Source organism: Sycon ciliatum, chromosome 2 (genome assembly GCF_964019385.1).
Source record: "Sycon ciliatum chromosome 2, ocSycCili1.1, whole genome shotgun sequence".
Lineage (NCBI taxonomy): Eukaryota > Metazoa > Porifera > Calcarea > Leucosolenida > Sycettidae > Sycon > Sycon ciliatum.
This window is the reverse complement of record NC_088644.1, coordinates 6,962,245-6,984,483: the sequence shown is the minus strand read 5'-3', so window position 1 is coordinate 6,984,483 and position 22,239 is coordinate 6,962,245. Positions and strand designations below refer to the sequence as shown.

At 48.4% G+C, this 22,239-nt stretch overlaps 1 protein-coding gene across 1 annotated transcript; it reads left to right on the top strand.

Moving 5' to 3' along the window:
• Window positions 1–1,766: 1,766 nt before the first annotated feature.
• Window positions 1,767–21,930, top strand: LOC135808452 (uncharacterized). Its single transcript, XM_065321643.1, has 6 exons — window positions 1,767–2,654; window positions 11,916–12,443; window positions 13,896–13,980; window positions 15,613–15,773; window positions 17,125–17,722; window positions 19,562–21,930. The coding sequence occupies exons 1-6, from the start codon at window positions 2,627–2,629 to the stop codon at window positions 20,964–20,966; spliced, it is 2,805 nt and encodes a 934-aa protein (XP_065177715.1). The 5' UTR covers window positions 1,767–2,626; the 3' UTR covers window positions 20,967–21,930.
• Window positions 21,931–22,239: the final 309 nt, after the last annotated feature.

Here is a 22,239-nt window from a genome sequence, read left to right as displayed (position 1 = left end):
TCCTAACGTCTAACGACACACTTTTGGTTTATGACCGGTAGGTACCTACATAACGTCATTGTATACAATGACTATGTACATGTAGTTGTCATGTGACGATCAACATGCAGGCATGATCACACCACGACTTCTCACAGTATAACCATGATAACCATGATAACCATGATACTAGACCTCTGGTCGGCGGAATGGGCCCCACCACCACACTCCATCATTCACCCCAGTGTCTGGAGATATGTGGATTTTGTAGAGAAAAAACTACTTGTACTGTAGAAAGGAAAAGGAAATAAGTATAGATACGAGTTGAGAGTAACTCTCCATCACTGTAACCAGATACTACAGTTGTGGCAAGTGAAATCCGACACTTGGCATAAGGGACTGCACCGTGCATCCTGCAGCCTCTGCAGCCCTAGCATACATGTACGTGAGTACAGTACATGTACATGTGCTGCATACAACTTTATCTGTCTGATGACAGAATTCGTACTCATCACAGTCAAGGTTCAAAAGGTGCTGGCAAAAATGAATGGGAATTGGATACCAATACTCCTTATGTGGACCATGTTTGTGAACTGTGTGTATCTAAGCTGTGACCTTTCGACCTGTTTGGGATGCATACGGCTCTATAGTACAAATTAGGTGCAGTGCATTACATCATTGATGTCCATTTGAGGCGCTGTCCCCTATGGCAAGTGTCGGATTTCACTTGCCACAACTGTATTATACAGTCAGAAAGTGCAACAGCTAGGCACAACACTGACAGAGTACTGAGACATTCGACGTCCTGACACCTAGCTTCAACACATCTCCGTAGCGCTAACCGACAGCCTTCCAACTTGGAAGGTTCAAGGCGTATCTATATTTCCTTTTCTTTTCTACACTTATTATTGGCTCAACATCCGAGTTTCAAACTACTTGTACTTGTAGTAGTAGTTATAATAATTATTATTACTATTACTAACTTAGAAGTTGCGACTTCGGCGGTCATGAAGTAACGTTAGTTGGTTGCTTGTTCCAACTAGGTCTAGGAACACACGCTTCTTGCCGAACATGACACTTGACTGACTCACGACTGCCATCAGGAGCACACGAGGAGCACGTCGCACTATTCCTCTCGGCAAACCTGCAAGAAAGCACCACTCATTGCTCAATACACAGTGTTTCGGGGAATTCACCCCTCATCAGTTGAGCTTGAGTAGGCTGAGGAAGACTGTGCCTGAAAAGCACCACTTATTATAAAGTGGTGCTTACTGCTCTCCAGGCCAAACCATCCCCAGGGATACATGCAGAGACGCTTTGTTTCCAGCGCGACAAACACCTCGTGAGTCGTGAAGCCCCAGGTACTGTGGCTTTCTTGCAGGTTTGCCGAGAGGAAGGTGCGACGTGCTTCTCGTGTGCTCCTGATGGCAGTCGTGAGTCAGTGAAGTGTCAAGTTCGGCAAGCAGCGTGTGTTCCTAGTTGGAACAATCAACTACTTCATAAATAGATACTGTCTTTACTTCACCTGATGTTTTGTTGCTTTGGCGGAGGAGGGGGGGGGGGGGGGGGGGGGGGGGGGGGGGAGGGAGGGGGAGGGGGGGGGGGGGGACGTCGTTGCGGACCAGGTAGAAAAAGGCGACACAGGATGTAGTACATGACATTTGTAATCTGGTCAGTCTGGAGCCACAAGAACTCCAAGCGGCAACACCCGTGTTATGTCGCCTGTGTCCTTTTTGGAGGACTCTTTCAGAGCGCAAAGAGTTCGAGCTAGCTGGCGCTAGCATTCAATACATCATGACTGTACTTTCTTTCGTGTTTACAATCGTCGTGTGGTGATCTAACATGTTTTCGGTGTTGGTTTCAAATTTCAGTCATGCATTCATCCGGGCGCTCCTGTACGCAACCGATCAGATGGCTCATATTTTTACTCTATCGCAGGTGGTCAATATCGCGAGTAGCTCTAGCATGGCACGAACGCTGTGCTGTACGTCCATCGTCGTCAGGTTATGTCCGTCACACTCACATGAAGCCGTGGCTAAATCGGACTGCCGTGGCGTGTCCAGGTTCACCAGCAGTAAGACTTGTACTAGTACTAGTAGTAGCTCGTCTTCGTAGTTCTTGTTCTTGTTCTTCACTCTACAACAATGTGCTGGATAGATGACTGGTATAAAGGCTGAAAGCTGGCAATTATTTCGTGGTCCAGAGTTGTTAGCTTCTGAAAAGAACGGCTTCAGAACAGGTAATCCAACAGCAAAGCAAAGGCAGATAGAGGCATTGGTGACGCTACGAGCTGGAGCAGTAGAACTAGAAGGAAGAAAGTTCGTGTAGTACAGACCGGTGCTGTGTTTGTGTGTGTGCGGGTGGGTGGGTGTTGCGCCAGAACGACCCACAACACTAGCGGCGGTTACGTTGATACTAGCAGTTGGAATTCTTAGAATCTACAGATACGCCGGAACCACCCTGCTTCGGTAGTTGAGCGTCCGGAGCGGACCGAGGACGTCAAGCGGAACTAGCCGGCTGTGGTCGGAACAGGAGGGCTGCAGCGATCCGCAGTTCCGGGGCACAGCACAGTCAGGATTGATGGGTGGTCAGTTGCGACACGTCGGTGTGTAACAGCGGCAGCGACTCTGAGAAGGAATCCGTTGTGATGGCGCTGCCCACAAGTTCAGGCGAAGGTAAGCAAACACATCGAGTGGCGGCCGCGAAATTCCTAGATTCTGCAGCTTCAGATATGATTACTCAGTACATTTTCTTTTCTTTTAGTAAGTTTTACAACACTCCTACTAAGTTTTACAATGCTATACAAATAATGAATGTCCATAGGTTCATCATACCTGCACAGCGGGGGCGGTGGCATATTGGATGGAAGTGGGGGCGGGGCAAAAGTAACTCCTCCGACCAAAGGTCTCGGAATCATTGTTACTCCTGTGCACCGATACATTGGAGAAATGAAACGCTTGCATCAGGAGGGAAGCACCGGCTTTGCAAACGATAATGGGGAGAATTTGAGATTGAGATAGGACAAAACAATAGTAAAAGCAGTGCACCGTAGGAAGATGGAGAGAACTGATAATCGCATAATAAAGGGGAAGTCAAGGCAAAAATCAAAAATTCACCAGTTGTAGTCTTCGGGGTGCTGAGTCGAATGGTCGTGGTCCGAGGAAGCTGAGACGCTCCCTTCCTACTTGAATCCCAATCGAACTCGCGCACTTCCACCGAAACTGGGTGACTGCGCCCTACTAGATGGGGATTTGTAAGCAAAATGTCACTAAAAGCGCCATTTCGTTCTTATAAAAGCACGGATGACCGCGATTGGCCCATATGTTGTAGTCTTTTGGACGCTGAGTCGACTGGTTTTGGTCCGAGAAAGCTGCGATGCAGCGTTCCTCCTTTATTCCCAATCAAACATGGTTGAACAAGCGGTCACGTGCTCCTGCGTGCCCAAGTCACCTGGTCACAGCGCCAGCAGGCGACAACTTTCACACCAAGGTTCAACTCGAGTGACAGGACTGCACCCAAAAAAGGTCAAGCAGGCTAGTAAGTTGTACCCTGCAGGCACGGTGACCAGGTGACTGGTGTACGCAGGAGCACGTGATCGCTTGTTCAAGCATGTTCGATTGGGAATAAAGGAGGAACGCTGCATCGCAGCGTTTTCGGACCAAAACCAGTCGACTCAGAGGTCAAAAGACTACAACATATGGGCCAATCGCGTTCATCCGTGCTTTTATAAGAACGAAATGGCGCTTTTAGTGACATTTTGCATACAAATCCCCATCTAGGAGGGCGCAGTCACCCGGTTTCGGTGGAAGTGCGCGAGTTCGATTGGGATTCAAGTAGGAAGGGAGCGTCTCAGCTTCCTCGGACCACGACCATTCGACTCCGCACCCCGAAGACTACAACTGGTGAAATTTTGATTTTTGCCTTAACTTCCCCTTTAAGGCTGAGCGAAGGGGATCAAAGAGGGGTAGAAGGGAGCTGGAGTGCGGTCAGTATAATTTAGGGCTCAAACGGTCACGGTTTTACCCCTAACGGTTAACTGCTAAGCTAACGGTTATAACCTATAAGCCACGGCAATCCTGTGGACTCTTTTTTAACCCTTTGGTGCCTGACTGAATTTTAGATTTTTCGTAGTTTTGGCTCAATTTTTTGAAAAGCCTATATCTCCGCAACCGTTTAGATGATGTAGTGACAAAAGTATGTATTCTGAATGGCAAGACACACCAATATCCGATTTTTGAATATTCAAGTCAGAAAAATTTACAATAGGGTCAGGGTACTGCGCTGGTCCAAGAACATCTTGGTCGCCAACACCACTCAGCACGCCGAATCCACTACCTCGTCCACGGCCTCCGCCACGGCCTCCGCCACACGCGCCACGCACGCCACGATCAGCTGTTCCATCAGCTGGATGAGCTCGACCAGCGCCGGGAGCAATTCCTCCTCGTAGTGCGAGCGGAGCACGTCCACGAACTGGCTGCGCTTGCCCTCGCCCTACAGCTTCTTGAAGCTCATCGTCGGAAATTTTGTCCTCGTCTGAAGAGCTGCCGTTCTCAAGAAATTCACCGAAAACCAAATCATCGTTGAGTCGGTCTTCCTCATCTGATGACGGCAGGTTTCCGTCAGAGAAAAGAGCGTCAGATTATTCACCATCGTCGTCTTCTGATTCTTCTTCTACAGAGGCATCATCGGCCTCCAGCTCTTCAAACAACTCAAGCGCTCCTGCAGCATCCATGACGGAGGTCGGCTGTAGTAGCCATGAACTGTACTACAGTACTACTAGTCGAAAACGAAGCGAAACAGCAACGTTTTGTTCATGTTGCGGGATGCGTGCGTAGGCTGCCATGCTCGATTGACTTCCGCTGATCTGCGCGATCGTCGTTGATCACGACTCGACTTTTTCAAATGCAACCCCCCCTACTTTCTCTATTGCTATCTACAGGCCAGTTACTGAAGGGTCTCTGTACAAAAATCAGGCACCTGCGATGTACGAGACTGGCTCTGTGCTCGATTTTAGTATGCACTGTCAGCATAGGTCGAAATCGACCTACCGGCACCTAAGGGTTAACCGTATATTTGGCTATACTCATTCAAAAAATGTACCCTATTCAATACAACGCACACATGTTAATTCTCTTGCATGCTCATTCATACGTACTCTCACACCAAGAGACCAGATATGACCGAGTTGACAGCTCAGAAATTGCGTACGGGTGCGACAGCCTGCGAAAGTGCATACTTTGCAACGACCTGATACTTGAAAAATTGACTGAAAAGTTGCTGCGTAACCGTTATCTTTATCGGTTAACCGTTAATTCTTCGTAACCGGTCTGCAACCGGTTAATTGGACTAACCGTTTGAGCCCTAGTATAATTAGGCTTGCAGCCAACACACCAGCCTAATTATACTGACTGCACTCCAGCTCCCTTCGACCCCTCTTTGATCCCCTTCGCTCAGCCTTACTGTGCGATTATCAGTTCTCTCCATCTTCCTACGGTGCACTGCTTTTACTATTGTTTTGTCCTATCTCAATCTCAAATTCTCCCCATTATCGTTTGCAACGCCGGTGCTTCCCTCTTGGATGCACATGTTTCTTTTCTCCTATGTATCGGCGCACAGGAGTAACGATGATTCGAGACCTTTGGTCGGAGGAGTTACTTTTGCCCCACCCCCACTTCCATCCAATATGCCACCGCTGTGCAGCATCTGATCGTTCTGTGATATTCAGTAAAAAAAGTAAATAGAAAAATAAAAAATACGTAGAGCTGTGCGTATGTGCATCATATACTCATACATGTACATGACTGTACATCATAATGGAATTGATAGTTTCAGGAAGTACATGATTGTACAGGTAGAGTCTAGAGATCTGCGTTGGTGTTTGAAGAAGTGCGATGTGATCAATAGACGATTACTGTATCACTATACATGGATAGGCACTACTAGTACATGTTGTACGTCAAAGTATGGAAGTGATAACTTTACAACTTAGGTATGATGGTTATTCAATTTGCTTCCAAAGTGACCGGTTAGAGATTTTATCGCTCTGGATTGGAGGTGTCTCTCTGCAGATTGAGAGCCGATTTTGATTTGAAGTTTTGGATATTGGCTTCGTGGACCACTACCCGGCCAGTTGTGGACACGCCATTGCTGTGGATTATTTCCTTCCCTCGATATTGCAGCGTGAAAGAGGCTGGCTTGGCTTTTCGGTGGCCATTGTTTGCTTCGTCTTGCTGTGTCCTCTTCCTCCTGCGCTACCGAGGTCGGTCCCAGGCGTGAAGGCGTTGCTGGCGCTAGCCAACGCTAGCCAACGCCCGAACACTTCCTGCTGGAGTGGTGTTCAGAGTCAGTCACGTGATGGCGCTAGATCTCAATATTGACCTGGCGATCCTGGAGTTTTCGCAGCTTCAAAAACTAGCTGAGCAGAAGGACATACCTAATTCGTGTGACCTAGCACGCCCAGACTTGGTTGCTACTCTGCGCGAAAATGGTATTGGCACTTATCCCCCAGGTTCGGCGCCCAGCCAATTCCCTGCCTGTGGTGAGAAGTGCCTGCCATCAATGGTGCCTTGCCTTGAGAAACTTCAGGATTGCATCGCCAGTCTAACACGTGAACTTGCTGCAGTTTCAGCAACCAGAGATGCAGAGCTAACGAGCTTGCGAAATGATTTACTATCCACACGGGAAAAGGTGAACCAGTTGGAGAACGTTGTTGGCTGTGGTGTGTTAGTCCAGCCTTGCAGAACTCAGAAGACCATGGATCTGGCTGGAGCAGCTCAATGCTCACATACGTCATCCCTCCAAAGCGACAAAGCATCAACAGTAAAAGAGAATGGACAGCTAGCCAAGACACCAGACGTTCCTAGACCATATGCCCAAGTTCTAGCAAATGGGCTCATGGCTGAAACTTCTAGTAGTGCCAGTACTGCCGATAAGGACGACGTATCCTTTCAGCCTGTCGTGTCAAGGAATCAGCGCCGTCAAGCCAGGAGGATGACACGGATCCAACCTCACCCTACTGAAATAGAAGAGGTTGGACTCCCTGCAAACAAACAGGCAAAGGAAGAAGCACCACAAAGAAATCCCATCCGTCGCCAGGTATCATCACGTTACGCCAAACCAAACCAGAATGTCCCTGGTTCCGTTCCGTCTCTGGATGCTGCACCCCGCAGTCCGCGAAAGGTCTTCTACTTGGGAGATATTCCGTTTGGTTGTGAGGCAGCGAGTATAGCAGACTGGTGCAGGGAACGCGGTGTTGAAATAGTGCAGTGCTTAATATACTCCTCCGAGTATTTTCGAACTGCCTCCGCCAGAGTGACTGTCGAGGGTAAGGATGCCGATACTGTATGCCGGCACACCTTCTGGCCAAACACAATGGGTCATACCGTGAGGGAATGGCGTTTCTATTCTGACCAGCCCACCGGACAATATCTCTCACAATGAATAGTAACCTTGTCTTCCCCAACACTACTGGAACACTGAATCCACTGGCCCGTCCCTTTTATCCTCCCATCCATACTGCCCTTACCATCCTTTCCCTCAACTGCCGCTCAGTGGTCAACAAAGTAGCGGAACTCACTGTTATGTGCAACATCTACTCTCCGGAGGTTATATGTTTGTGTGAAACATGGTTGTCCCCTGCCAACCTCTTCTCATTGGCAGGCTACACAGTTCATCGACGGGATCGTCCCACCTCTAATATTCGATCGGCCAATCCTACCAGAGGTTATGGTGGGGTAGCCATATTGGTGAAAGATGGCTCCTTTACATCGGTGAAGCCTCTGGCGAATCTTCAGCAACCGGGCTTGGAGGCCATCTGGCTTGAGCTTCGCACAGCCAACTCACCCCAACGTCCACTCGTAGTCTGCGCCACCTACCGACCTCCTGGTGGTACCCTGGCGGATATCCAGGCATATTCTGATGGTCTGGAAGACTGCCTTCTGTCGCTTGATCTACCTGTATCCACACTACTCCTCACCGGTGACTTCAATGCCCATAACTCGAGCTGGTTGGCTGGTGATCGGACAACCCCGGTGGGTCAGTGCCTTGAAACCGCCTTCAGGTGCTTCGGATTAGAGCAACTGGTCAACTTCCCTACGCACTGGAGCCCAAGTGGCCGGTCATCTTGCTTGGACCTCATCGTCACAAATTCACCCCAGCAGTTCCTCTCCGTTGCTTCAGCCGCTCCACTGGGTAGCTCTGACCACGTGCAGCTCATCTGTCGAGTCCGTCTCCCTGTCACGTCCAAAAATCCAACCCTACAACATCACTTCCTTCCAACATCTACCCCTACACCCCCAGGTTATAATTTCAAGTTGGTGCCACGTTGCGTATGGAATGACCTGAATGCTGAACTTGCTGATGTCCACTGGAAATGTCACCTCCGCAGCTCGCACGTGGATGACGCTCTTTCGTCTTTCCACTCTATTCTTAGCAGGGCCATGGAGAAGCACCTCGGGTACTTCTCCCGGCGTCCACTCTCCCCCTCATGCCGACGTTTAGGTCAGCCACCTTGGGTTGATGCCCCCCTCCGTGCCGCCATTAAGGCAAAGCACGATTTCTACAGTGTGTGTAAGAAATACCCAACCCAGCTTAACATGCATGTATATCGATCTCAACGGAACTTGGTGAAGAGTCTGACTCGATCGAAATACCGGGGATACATTCGGTCCGTACAAGCTACGCTGCAGGACAAAAACCGCCCATCACTGTTTCAGTTCGTGAGCAAATTAAAAAATCATAAAGTATCTCGTGACATCCCGACACTCACCATTAGTTCTACACAGCAGGCTACTACCTCTTCAGCTAAAGCCACTGCATTGAACTCTCAGTTCGCCTCAGTGGCCGTGCCTGATGACCCTTCTCTACCCATTCCCCCCATTGCCGAGGAGTCGGGTGAGGCTGACCGCCTCACATCTGTCTTTACTACGACTGCTGCCATCCGACGTTACATTCGAAAGCTCCCGTCTGACAAGGCGCCAGGCCCAGACGGCATCACTAATCTGGTATTAAAGTCCCTTGCGCCCTCAATAGCATACCCCTTATGTCTGATTTTCAACCTATCATTCCGCACTGGTCGTTTTCCCTCTGCATGGAAAACAGCTAATGTTATACCAATCTACAAGAAAGGGTCCCGCCACGAAGCATCAAACTACCGTCCGATATCTTTACTGTCCTGTGTTTCCAAACTCTGTGAGCGCGTTTTCTACGACCAATTGTACTGTCATGTCTCGTCACGTTTGAGTTCAGCTCAGTCCGGATTTCGCAGAGGCGATTCTACCACCCTCCAGCTGACGCGCCTGGTGCAATTAGTGTGTGGACATCGGGATGCTGGAGACCTAGTCGGGATCTGTTTTTTCGATCTTGCCAAGGCCTTCGATACCGTCTGGCACCGGGGGCTCTTGGCCAAGCTTCGTGGATCGTTTACTGTAGACGGCAATCCCCTGCTATGGCTGACATCTTACCTAACTGGGCGAACACAGTACGTCACGGTACATGGGACGTCCTCAGCCGACACAACAGTACTATCCGGAGTTCCCCAGGGTTCCATCCTCGGCCCCCTTCTTTTTATCTTATACGTCAATGATCTGCCCGCAGCTGCCCCGGGCACATCACTATTCGCAGACGACACAACGCTCCTACGGGCATCTCCTAACATCACTGGCCTGATGAGTAACCTAGCTAACGGGATTCAAAGAGTAATTTCCTGGATGTCGTCTTGGCGGTTATCGCCCAATCTGTCTAAAACTAAAATCATGCTCTTTCCTTCTCAGCCTGATGTTCCGCCCCTCCTCCATCCCACTTTCCCCCAGCCTATAGACATAGTCTCCAGCCATAAGCATCTTGGCATTTTCATTGACTCTAATCTTTCATGGGAACCCCACATCGATTACATATGTAAACGATCAAGTTCATCTTTAGGAATCCTCTCTTCTCACTGTTACCATCTCCCAATCTCTTGTAAACTCCTCTTTTACTCAGCTTGCATACGCCCCATTTTTGATTATGCAGATACTGCTTGGGCTGGAATTTCCACAACCCGTGCTGAAAAGCTCGAAATTCAGCACAAAAAAGTTCTAAAAATCCTCCTCCGGAAACCCCGCATGCTCCCATCTTCCACCCTTTATGCCCTTGCTCACACTACCCCTTTGTCTAAGAGACGTAATTCACATCTTGTCACCCTTATCCATTCTCTCAAACTCAATCTGTGTCCACCTCACCTCCACTGTTTCAACTGGTTTTCTTCCCGTAGCACGAGAAACTCCCTTTCCCTTCCGAAACCCAAGTCCTCCTTTCTACTTCACTCTCCCCTTTTCACTGCGTACTCTGCGTGGCTGGCACTTCCCCAAGAAGCTAAGGACCTTTCTTCCCTCGGCCTTTTTAAGAGCCTTGTCGCGCCTTGACTTTGATTTTGTGTTTCTCATTTTGTTGCAATCACTACTTATCCATGCCGGTTCCTTTTTTTCTTCTCCTCCCCTTCTCCCTTCCTTGCCGTGGTTGGCTAACACCCTCTCTCTTTGTATTGGCCGGTGTTCTCACTGTGCTATGAGATGCTGCAATAAATAAATAAATAAAAATAAATAAAATAATGATGACGTACACAACTTTGTGCATCGTACTGTAACTAGTACCATACCGAGACTTGTAAAGTACAAAAAATAACAACCTGCATCTACTCTATGACCACACTGCTGGTATTACACAGAATTTACGTAATCTCAATTATTTCCCAAAGCTTCCTGTAGGTACCATCAATCACAATAAACGATCCGTAATGTACAGTACAATGCATGCAATTGAGTGGTTTTGAAGTGAGAATTTGATCACAATAGACGATAATTGCTAAAGCCGGGTATTCTCAAAACCGGTCTAGTTTGATTGGAAAAGATACTTTTGCTTTTGAATTTTGAAGATGATAACATTATAACCGGTATATTGCTCAACCAACCCTACAGCCGATCTCTACTTGCACCATACTTTCAGTCACTGAGTATAAGCTGCACTGGAGTACAAGCCGTACCCAGGTGTTAGGGCACGAAATACAGACATCTACCCTATTTATCACCGTTAATTTGATCATCGGAGTATAAGCCGCACCGACTTCTTTTTGGGGGTGAATTGCTGGTGTTTAAAGTGCGACTTATACCCCGGGGAAAATACGATAGCAGGTTGTGTTGAATATTCTACACTCGCAGTGTTTTGCTGAGTTTCAAGGTGCGCTTCACACTAGCTAGATCAGTACAGTTTGCTATGGTACTTCCCCTCATGGGCTGTGAGGCATGGTGGGTGTAAGGTACTTCCCCTCATGGGCTGTGAGGCATGGTGGGTGGGTAGGGTACTTCCCCTCATGGGCTGTGAGGCATGGTGGGTGTAAGGTACTTCCCCTCATGGGCTGTGAGGCATGGTGGGTGTAAGGTACTTCCCCTCATGGGCTGTGAGGCATGGTGGGTGTAAGGTACTTCCCCTCATGGACTGTGAGGCATGGTGGGTGTAAGGTACTTCCCCTCATGGGCTGTGAGGCATGGTGGGTGTAAGGTACTTCCCCTCATGGGCTGTGAGGCATGGTGGGTGGGTAGGGTAGATGAGAGCAGTTGGTAGGGAGAGACTACGGGGTTTGTAGGAAGGGACTTGGGGAGGTGGAGGATGGTACGTTGCAGTGAGTTGGGAAAGAAAAGAAGAGAGAAAGAGAAACATACAAGGAGGGGACAGGCAGGCAGGCAGACAGACGTACAGATGGACAGAGAGTGTGGCATAGGGAGGGAGAGTACTACGCTGAGACACATGTAGACTGAAAGAGGCACAATTCATAATAATCATGATATTAGTCCAACCTTATTAAAAGGGATAGAAAAACTCAGGTAGAACAGTGACAGTCTCAGTTTTACATTCGCTTGGTGAATCTAAAACTGGCATACTTCTCATGATCTCCACACATACAGGCAGCAGTGGAGATGACATGGGAAGTGGATCATTACCATCACCAACACAATTGGTACCTACAGGACCATCCTCAACATCAGGCACCCTGCCTGGAGCATCCTCAACATCGTCCATGCAAGCTGGAGCATCCCCAACACAGTCCATGCAGACTGGAACATCCTCTCTGCCAGCCACACCTGTCACATTTATCAGTCCCTCGCCCCTGACCAGTTCCACAAGACAAGACGTGTCGTCACCTGTGACCTCACTCCCTGTGGTCCACCCATCGCCGTCCACGGAGAGCACACTTGCACAGTCAATATCTGCAACCAGTAGCAGAGCAACTCCAGCCTATGAATCTACTGCAGCATCCAATAGAAGTGCACCATCAACTTCACTAACAGGAGCACCATCATCAGCACCTGGTGTGTCATCATCAAGCCAGTCGTTGTCGTCAAGCTTCACTGGCTACCACACAACTACCAATGGTTCCACGACTTCTATGCCAGAATCGACTGAAGCATCCGCTAGCCGTGGCCTGGGAACAGGTATGCCATTCTATATGGGGTTCTTATTGCGCTGTGGACTGCTTACGGTGTCTTAGACAAGTTGGTGGATTTCGTTGTTCATTACTTGATGTACATGTACCTCGATTTAGGCTAATAGGCCATTCACACTACGGTCCAGAAGTCACATTTTCATTGTTTCTCGGTAGGCGGCCATGGAAACCATGGTTTGGCGGGAGGCTTGAAAACGTGAGCCCGCAAACGGTCCCACGGCCTCGGCACCCCTGGCTGTACGTTTTCTCGGTTGCAATTCAAAGCATTGGCACCAGTGCCAGTCACCAAGTGGTTGTGTTTTTTCTGTTTTCCTTTCGACCGATGACCATGTCCAACTGAACTTTCAGACCCGAGTCTGAGCGTATGCTCATTGAAATTTATTGCGACTTGTTGAAATCAACTGATAAAATCAATGATGACCAGAAGTGCGAAGGAGAAAAAGCTACACACCTGCTGGATAATCGCATGGAAGCAATCAGCCTCGCGAAACGCTTCTCCATGAAAGAAGTACACAACGATGTTGACTCCCTCAAGAAGAAGGGACAAGAGCTGTACAAGGCCCATCGTCTACCAGACTTGTCCGTGAATTCATTTCATGAACATTAATCCTAATTAACGTTAATTTTCATGAGCTAACTAGCCCATGCTCAGGCATGCGCCATTTTATCTCCAAGACAACTTGGTCAGTCGCGGTGAAAACGCACACCCGCACCGGGTTTCAAATGCTGGTGTGAATGTTCCTGCCGCACAGTCGCACAACAGTATACTCAAACCGAGAAAACGCGGATGCATGATCATGTAGTGTGAATGGCCTATAAAACCTGTGGAGAATCCATAAATACATATACACTGAATAGTGAATACGAAATAATGTGCCGCTTGGTGCAGGGTGAAAGCTGACCCCGTGAATAGAGTGGCATGGGAATGTTCCACTTGCATAACACAGCAAGCACCACACTGTGAATGCGACTCTGCTCTATTCATGAGGCTGGATTTAGCTTACCGCCACTGTCGCACAGCGGGACTCGGATTTGACCCAATGATTTCATGTACTTTGATTAATGATGATGAAAAAGGAACAACAATTGGAACACCAGCCATTGAGAGATTTTTTTTCCAATGCTGGTGGAAGCATTGTTGCATAATCCTACCCCACGCACATCCACTGTCTATCATAATGTGAGATGGACTAAAACCTAATTCATACTTCATTTCGCACGCGGAAACATATCGCGCGACGGGACCGCAATGGGCCAAACAAGTTGAGCACAAGTCGGCTATTTCGCGATGTGACGTGTTAATGTTTCCTGTGCGCGCAATTAAATATGAATCAGGCCTAAGACATGCTTTAGAGATTTTCATGAGACCTGCACAATGTGGGACAACACGATTGTTTTCCTCCTGCGCATCTGGTTCTTGTTGGTGTATGTTGGTAACTAGGCACCATTATTGGAGTCGCAGTTGGCGGAGGTTTCGTGCTACTGATCCTAATCCTAATAGTGGTGTGCGTGGTACGACGCCGAAGGTGAGGGCAAATGTTGCTGTGTGTGTAAGTAGACAAAGTTGTACACGCATTGATTTGTCTGCACCGTGGGCATGCATCTATCATGACTTTGTGTGTACAGTATAACAGCTACTGGTCAAACATGCAATTTGAGGTGCCAGAGACCTGCCAGGTTTCAGGTGTAATGTAGAAATAGGTGACCAGCGTTCCTTTCACATACAGTGCATACATACAGTGCATACTCTAGTGCCTTTAGGTGTAATTCAAATCCAGGTGCCTGGTTTCTCTACCAAAATGACTGAAATTTAAAGTTACACCGAAAATTACATGGTTTTAGTACTGATGGTCAAACAGGCACCCAATAACGTAAAAGCATACTAGCAACCAGCAGACAGCAGGCTATACATCTTCAGTGTGCGTGTATCATCTTTAGTATTTCTGTTATGCTCTTACCACATGCTGTCAGGCACAGTGGTTGGTCAAAGACCATGATTGAGATACGAGAGGTACCTGGTTCAAGTCCTGCCTGGGAGCGTTCTTTTCCAGCCGTGCTGCAACCCACAGTCAACTGGGAACTTGTGGCCAAGGCACAAGGGCCTAGGGGTACATGGATGCAGCTAATGATATTTGATATTATATTTTCAGGGATTCTCCAGAGGCAACTGGATGCCTGTCAAAGGGAGTCTCCTGGGGAAAGGAAGTGAAGGTGGCCATTATGAGAGAGGGAAGAAGGGACATGACAAAGTGAAAAAAAATTATAATACAAACAGGAACAGCAGAAGCTACTTGCAAAAATTTGGTATACCTTGCACAGAATACTTGTGGTGCAGATAGTGTCTACGCACAGCAACAGTAAATCGGCTAGTGGATGTCAGACAGCGGATTTCTTCTGGCAGCATATTCCAGGCATCACTGAGACAAAATAGAGGGGATTGAGTGAAGTATGTACCAGACTTAGGGAGAGTCATAGAAGATGGATGGCGACTTCTACGGAATACGGAAAAAGAGAAATGTTGCAACAACGATAGGTATCGGGAAAAAAACAGGGTGGAAGTAAACGGGGGCCTGACATTTGCCGCCGCCATGCAAGTGATGGAGTTTCTCGGCACTTGTGCCAGTGGTTGTGAGACTTATCCACTCACCCCCACCGTTAGGCGCTGCATCTGCCGCTAGGGTTTACCGGGTGTTAGCAGCCGTCGTGAGTTCCCTTCGGGAACGGACACGATAATTTACTTTCTATATTTTTAAATAATTTTTTACATGCTGTCAGAGTAGATACATTCCCTTCAATGTGTATTCTCCAGCTGCATTTGCAAACTGCCAGCGTGAGCATGTACTTACTGCTTAGTGTAAACTATTATACTGTACCGGTACCAGTGGAGGGTTTCACAGCCAGACTTGCAAGGACATGTTTCATCACGTCTTCTCACTCAGGAAAGCTAAAGTGGGCTACACACGAACCGAAATATTTAGAACACGGTTTGGACTAAATGGAGGTCTTAATTCCCTGATCGACACACATTGTGAGTGTGATTTGAACCTTTGAGCATCACCTAGCTTTCCACTTTGAATGCCCCCCCCCCCCCCAAACAGCACATTATGAACTCATATCAAAACCTGCTTGTTGCAATGCTGCTTTCTCTATGTGACCAGGGCAAAGACTGTCTATTTCATGGATCAGACAGTGGGCAAATACGGCACTGGTCCAAGGCAGAGGTCCGTTATCAAATACTCCTCAAAACCCATGGCTTTTTTCAGCAACAGCCTCTATGAGAAATGTGACGCTGCAGAGGATGTGGAGGCAAGCGGTGAAGGTCAGTGTTTGTTCTTGATTGATATTGATTGGTCAAATGCTTGGGTTGGGGGTCTATCTAGGGACCCGGTTTGCGGACAGTTGGGAGTGAGACTGGCAAGTAGAATTGTCGGGATGTTATTGAAGTTGATGAGAAAACTGGTATGTCTGCCTTATTGCATTATAGCCACTAAGCTTTAGCAGAAGAAAACATAAAACAGGGAAGGCAGCGTGCATTGTGATACATGGAATAATTTTTAGCATATCCAAGACGCTTAGGCTTCTGGTGCTAATAGCGGTGTTACTGACAAGCAGGAGTTGCTTGTAAACATTTCATGTAGTAACTGCACTGCAATAGAGTTTTAAAGAGAGAGAGAGAGAGAGAGAGAGAGAGAGAGAGAGAGAGAGAGAAGTGTGTGTGTGTGTGTGTGTGTGTGTGTGTGTGTGTGTGTCATTGTGTGTGTGTGTGTGTGTGTGTGTGTGTGTGTGTGTGTGTGTATGTATGTATGTATGTGTGTGTATGTACTTTTTTTGCACTGGCCGAAGTTTCCGCTAAAGAAAGGAAATGTTCAGATGGTGTAAACTAGTTACAGTGGAGATTGGATATAACGACCTTGGGTATAACGACAAATCGAGCTTAGCGACACAATTCTGTTGCCCAAGTCGTTTAGCAAGTCCTTTCTGTACCTTATAGATCGGGTATAACGACCTCGAAAATAACGACAGATCGAATTTACTGACACTTTTTTGGTGCCCGAAGACCTGAAAAACAGTGAAAATACATGGGATATAACGCCTTTCCTCTTGTATCAGGCAGACTGGCATGTCTGGAACATGGTACATGGCTGTGCCACGTGCCCGGACCTCCGGGTCACTGTATGCTTTATATTGCACGTTGTAGCCGCAGTGCAGCGGTGTAGGGTGACTTTACCGCCCTTGAACAATGCATGCAAGACATACATGTATGTACATACACATATGTTATCCACATGTACATGAATATATAATTATAATATCTACAATACATTTCTGTCATTTTGATATACATATTGCATACTAAATGTGAAGATCGAGTTTAGTGACAGATCGAATATAGCGACATTTTGCTTTCTCCCGAATGAGTGTCGTTATATCCAATCTCCACTGTACGTGCACAGTGAGACTGGGACCCGTAAATGTACCGCTGTGTACGGGTAGGGGGTTTCCTTATCCAGGTTCACAGTAGTGGAAATAAAACCCCTTGATCCTGGTTGCACTGCAGTGTTTTTTTTCTGGGACAGGTGTTCGCCTTATCAGAACGGTTTCCCAGACAGGTTTTACTGTACAGACTTTGAACCATCCTAATATGGTGTGTTACCTCGTTTCCATTGCAGAGACCAAGTTCACAATGTCTACAGTGAGCAGCACTTCAGCACTCATCGTTCACAATCAAAGTGCCGTCACCCTCAGCCCGCCTAGCAAGCGTGAATACGACCATCTGCAGTTCCTGCAACACAACCCCGGCGAGAAGGGCACCCGGGCCAATGGTCATGTTTCCAATGCCGGTTCCAGTGATCCAACCTACGACAAGCTGAACATTCCTCTGGCGGCCAATGGCGCCATTCCTTCAGGCTCGCACCGTCCATCCCAGTCCAATTCGCTAGCTGTATCTCCAGCATCAGCATCAGCGTCTAACCAGCCAGGCCTTATGACAGAAAGCAGGCGCCGTGGCAGCCAGGAGAGCGGAGGCTCCCGCCACTCAAGCTCTGCGGAGGAATCAGCTGACTACCGGCCGTTGGTGAAGGGAGCCGTGACCGCTACAACCTATGAGGAAGTCCAGCTTCCATCTCTGAGTAATGGCGGTGAGGGTGCCCTTGGTCCATCGTCACAGAGAGTCATTGCTTCACTGCCAGCAGGCTCCTTGTATGACAGTGTGGACCAGATGCAATCTGTTACAAAGTTCGGCGGATCAACTAGCCATCTAGACAGCAGGTAAGTGTATTGAATTGTTCGGGAATAGCCGTCGGACGCTATCTTCTTTTGCCCCTTTCTATAGCGTTTTTACATCAGGGTTTTAGGAAAGCAATCAAATGGGAACGAACTTAAGGAATACATTCGACATCCGGGTACCCTGCAGGCAGGCATGTGCACTCAAATCTTGAAGACTTCCTTTTCCCAGCAGTCAGGTGAAGTGCTTCACTGCAGAACAGGTCATAGTGCTCAAATCTTACTGTGCACGCTTATGAATCGTGTCAATTGTGGGCCAGTGAGCTCAAGTGAACAGAATGACAAGTGTATTTCCGAGTTGTGTAAGATTCTGAAATGCTCGAACGCTTTAGTCCCAAGTTGCCAGGATAAGTGGGACGGTTCTGCTGTATACGTCGGCGGCATTTGAAAACTACATGTACATGGATGATCCACACAATATTGTAATTTGCATTTCACTATGACTCTCTCTCTCTCTCTCTCTCTCTCTCTCTCTCTCTCTCTCTCTCTCTCTCTCTCTCTCTCTCTCTCTCTCTCTCTTTCTGTGTGTGTGTGTGTGTGTGTGTGTGTGTGTGTGTGTGTGCGCGCGTGTTTGTGTGTTTGTGTGTGTGTGTGTGTGTGTGTGTGCATCTGTGTGTATGTGGTTAAACATAGGCTAAAATTAGTGGCGGGCAGTTCATCAGCCTTGCAAGCTTTTGAATGGTGTAATCCCAGCACAAGTTGCTATGTCTAACATGGCTTGTTCGCTATCATCGTTTCAGCGATGGACAGGAGTACAAGTATGAGTTTGTATGTGTGCTTGTGTGCATGTGTATGTGTGTGTGTGCTTGTGTGTGTGTGCTTGTGTTTGTGCACATGTGTGCGAGTGCGTATCTGTTTGCACCAATGTGTGGCTCTCTAAAGTTAAAATGTTAAGTGTTAAAGGGGAAGTTAAGGCAAAAATTAAAATTTCACCAGTTGTAGTCTTCGGGGTGCTGAGTCCAATGGTCTTGGTCCGAGAAAGCTGAGACGCTCCCTTCCTACTTGAATCCCAATCGAACTCGCGCACTTCCACCGAAACTGGGTGACTGCGCCCTACTAGATGGGGATTTGTATGCAAAATGTCACTAAAAGCGTCGTTTCGTTCTTATAAAAGCACGGATGACCGCGATTGGCCCATATGCTGTAGTCTTTTGGACGCTGAGTCGACTGGTTTTGGTCCGAAAAGGCTGCGATGCAGCGTTCCTCCTTTATTCCCAATCGAACATGGTTGAACAAGTGGTCACGTGCTCCTGGGTGCCCAAATCACCTGGTCACCACGCCAGCAGGCGACAACTTTCACACCAAGGTTCAACTCGAGTTCAACTCGTGTGACAGGACTGCACCCAAAAAAGGTCAAACAGGCTAGTAAGTTGTACCCTGCAGGCACGGTGACCAGCTGACTGGTGTACGCAGGAGCACGTGACCGCTTGTTAAACCATGTTCGATTGGGAATTAAGGAGGAACGCTGCATCGCAGCCTTTTCGGACCAAAACCAGTCGACTCAGCGTCCAAAGACTACAACATATGGGCCAATCGCGGTCATCCGTGCTTTTATAAGAACGAAATGGCGCTTTTAGTGACATTTTGCATACAAATCCCCATCTAGTAGGGCGCAGTCACCCAGTTTCAGTGGAAGTGTGCGAGTTCGGTTGGGATTCAAGTAGGAAGGGAGCGTCTCAGCTTTCTCGGACCAAGACCATTCGACTCAGCACCCCGAAGACTACAACTGGTGAAATTTTAATTTTTGCCTTAACTTCCCCTTTAAGGCGGGCAACAGGCTATCGATCTGTGTTATGCCTGTTCCAACATGTGCACCTGTTGCAGTATCAGCAAGAATGGGGAAATTGCAGAGCCACCGCTCACAATCAGACGTACTGCCAGCGTGCAACACGTGAGCACAGTGGGCATTGCCGGTGAGGTACCCAAGCTACCAGCGCGGAGGAAAGCCGCACCACGATGTAGCTACACGTCCCAATCCAGCAGTCCTGGCACTGGCAGGGCAATGACAGCAGCGCGGACTCACAGTACAGTCACTGCCCCCGGCAGCATGCAGCCACTGAAGGCTAGCCAGCGGAGCAGGTCCTTCACCAGTATTCCGACAAACGCCAACATCCTCAAACGAAGTCTTCCTGTACCCGTAATGTTAGCCGCGTCGAGCGCTCGCCCGTCCACCAGTGCCTACGCAAAGGTAAGTGAACTGAACGGCGGTGCTGCTAATCAGGCTCATAGCGCCTGCTCACCGCCGCTGGCTGGAAGTCAAACGCTGCCAAAAGGATGCCATGCGTCTTCTGTCAAGTCATCATCATCATTACCACCGACCTCACACAGCCAAACGAACACCCTGAACCGACAGTCGACGGGCGGCAAGCGACCCCCGAAGCCACCACGCTCGCAGAGTGCTACGTTCCTTTTGTTATCAAATCAATCAGCACCGGTGCACAACAACCGGGTCGTCAAGTCACCATCAGTATCTCCGGATGAGACACCGCCTCCCAAACCGCCAAGGCCCAACAGCATGAACAGGGATGCTGCTGGCCACCCCAGACTTCTGCTGCCTGACATCTCAGATAGAAAGTTGGAGCTTGTAAATGGATCTATTCCAGAAGCTGCACCACCCCAGGAACCTTGTCCAGCCAAGCCGTCATTGCCGTTAGACCTTACTCTCCCCGAAAATCACACCGGAGAATTATCTGTCGAATCTGTACACTCGTCAGAGCTGAGCAACCCGACATCTCTGTTGTCAGTATTTACGGCAAGCGCATCAAATGGAAGCAGTCCGGCAGATGTAGAAGGTGACCATGAGGCTGCCTCTGCCGGTGAGCGAAATGATAGCGGTGAGGCGGACACTGGTAACGGGGATGACGTGCTGCGCAAGAAATATGCCAAGGTGGATCCGGTCAGGAAACAGGCCAGCCGCACTCTCCGCCAGTGCCTGGAAATCATCTCTGGACAAACTGATGAGGTAGGTGCTACTGCAGCAGCTGAAGATACCACTGGTACATCCACACCAGAGGAACATGATGTGCTCACTGGTACATCTACACCAGAGGAACGTGATGTGCCCACTGGTACATCCACACCAGAGGAACGTGATGTGCCCGCTGCAGACAACACTGGGTCTTCCATGCTGATTGAAGATGAGGAGCCCACTGGCGATAAGACAATGGCTGCAGGTGTGGTAGCAGAAGTTGAAGGAGCAGATCGTGCCGCGGACATCATCAGTCTTTGATGTGTGATGTGGAACATGGCGAAAATGCATGCATGTGTGATATTCATAGCTGAGTATTCCTGTAGGCAACAGAAACACAGATTACTGTGCAGTAGTGAGTGTTTTGACAGTCGCGTGCCACATCTCCAAGTGGAAGTGGAGTCCCTATCGCTGTCTGTCTTGTACCTTGGCCCTGAGACTGTGACTCCCGATATACTTGCAGCTGGCACATCGTGACACAAGCGGTGGTGACATTGTACAGAAAGAAATATTGCTGCACAGTATTACCTAATCAGTGTGCGTATATATGGGAAATGCATTTATGAGAGAGAGAGAGAGAGAGTGTGTGTGTGTGTGTGAGAGAGAGAGAGAGAGAGAGAGAGAGAGAGAGAGAGAGAGAGTGTGTGTGTGTGAGAGAGAGAGAGAGAGAGTGTGTGTGTGTGTGTGTGTGTGAGAGAGAGAGAGAGAGAGTGTGTGTGAGAGAGAGAGAGAGAGAGAGAGAGAGAGAGTGAGAGAGAGAGAGAGAGAGAGTGAGAGAGAGAGAGAGAGAGAGAGAATATGGTGGAGTGAGTGCACGGCTTTGTCTGTGGGAAAATTGAATGTTATATTATAATTTTCTCAGTGCGGCTGCAAAGCATTATAAACAGGCTTATGTTTCTTTCCGTATTACATGCCTCATTTTATGCATTCGACTTTCTGCCGCGTTTCATTGCAGTTCTTCTGCCAAAAGTACCCCTCAGAATCTGGCCCCTAACATTCTGACATTGATACTTTCTTATGATGTTGATGATAGTCACATGCTCTCATCAGTGATATTGTTCGCTACACATGTACACATTCGATGCACAGTCATTGTGGACATGCTGACGCAAACTTTGAGGCTGTCTTCAAGATTCCTTACTTTGTACACTCCTCTAGAGTGTGTCCCTTTCTTCCTTGCTAGTATCACCGAGCTACTTGACAATATAAAACAAATGGCAGCACATCGGAGTTGAATCAAATGCAAAGTGTAGATTATGTGTCGGGTCTATACCACCAGCATGACTGTCGGCAGGATGCATAGATTATGTGTCGGGTCTATACCACCAGCATGACTGTCGGCAGGATGCATGACTGTCGGCAGGATGCATGACTGTCGGCAGGATGCATGACTGTCGGCAGGATGCATGACTGTCGGCAGGATGCATGACTGTCGGCAGGATGCATGACTGTCGGCAGGATGCATGACTGTCGGCAGGATGCATGACTGTCGGCAGGATGCATGACTGTCGGCAGGATGCATGACTGTCGGCAG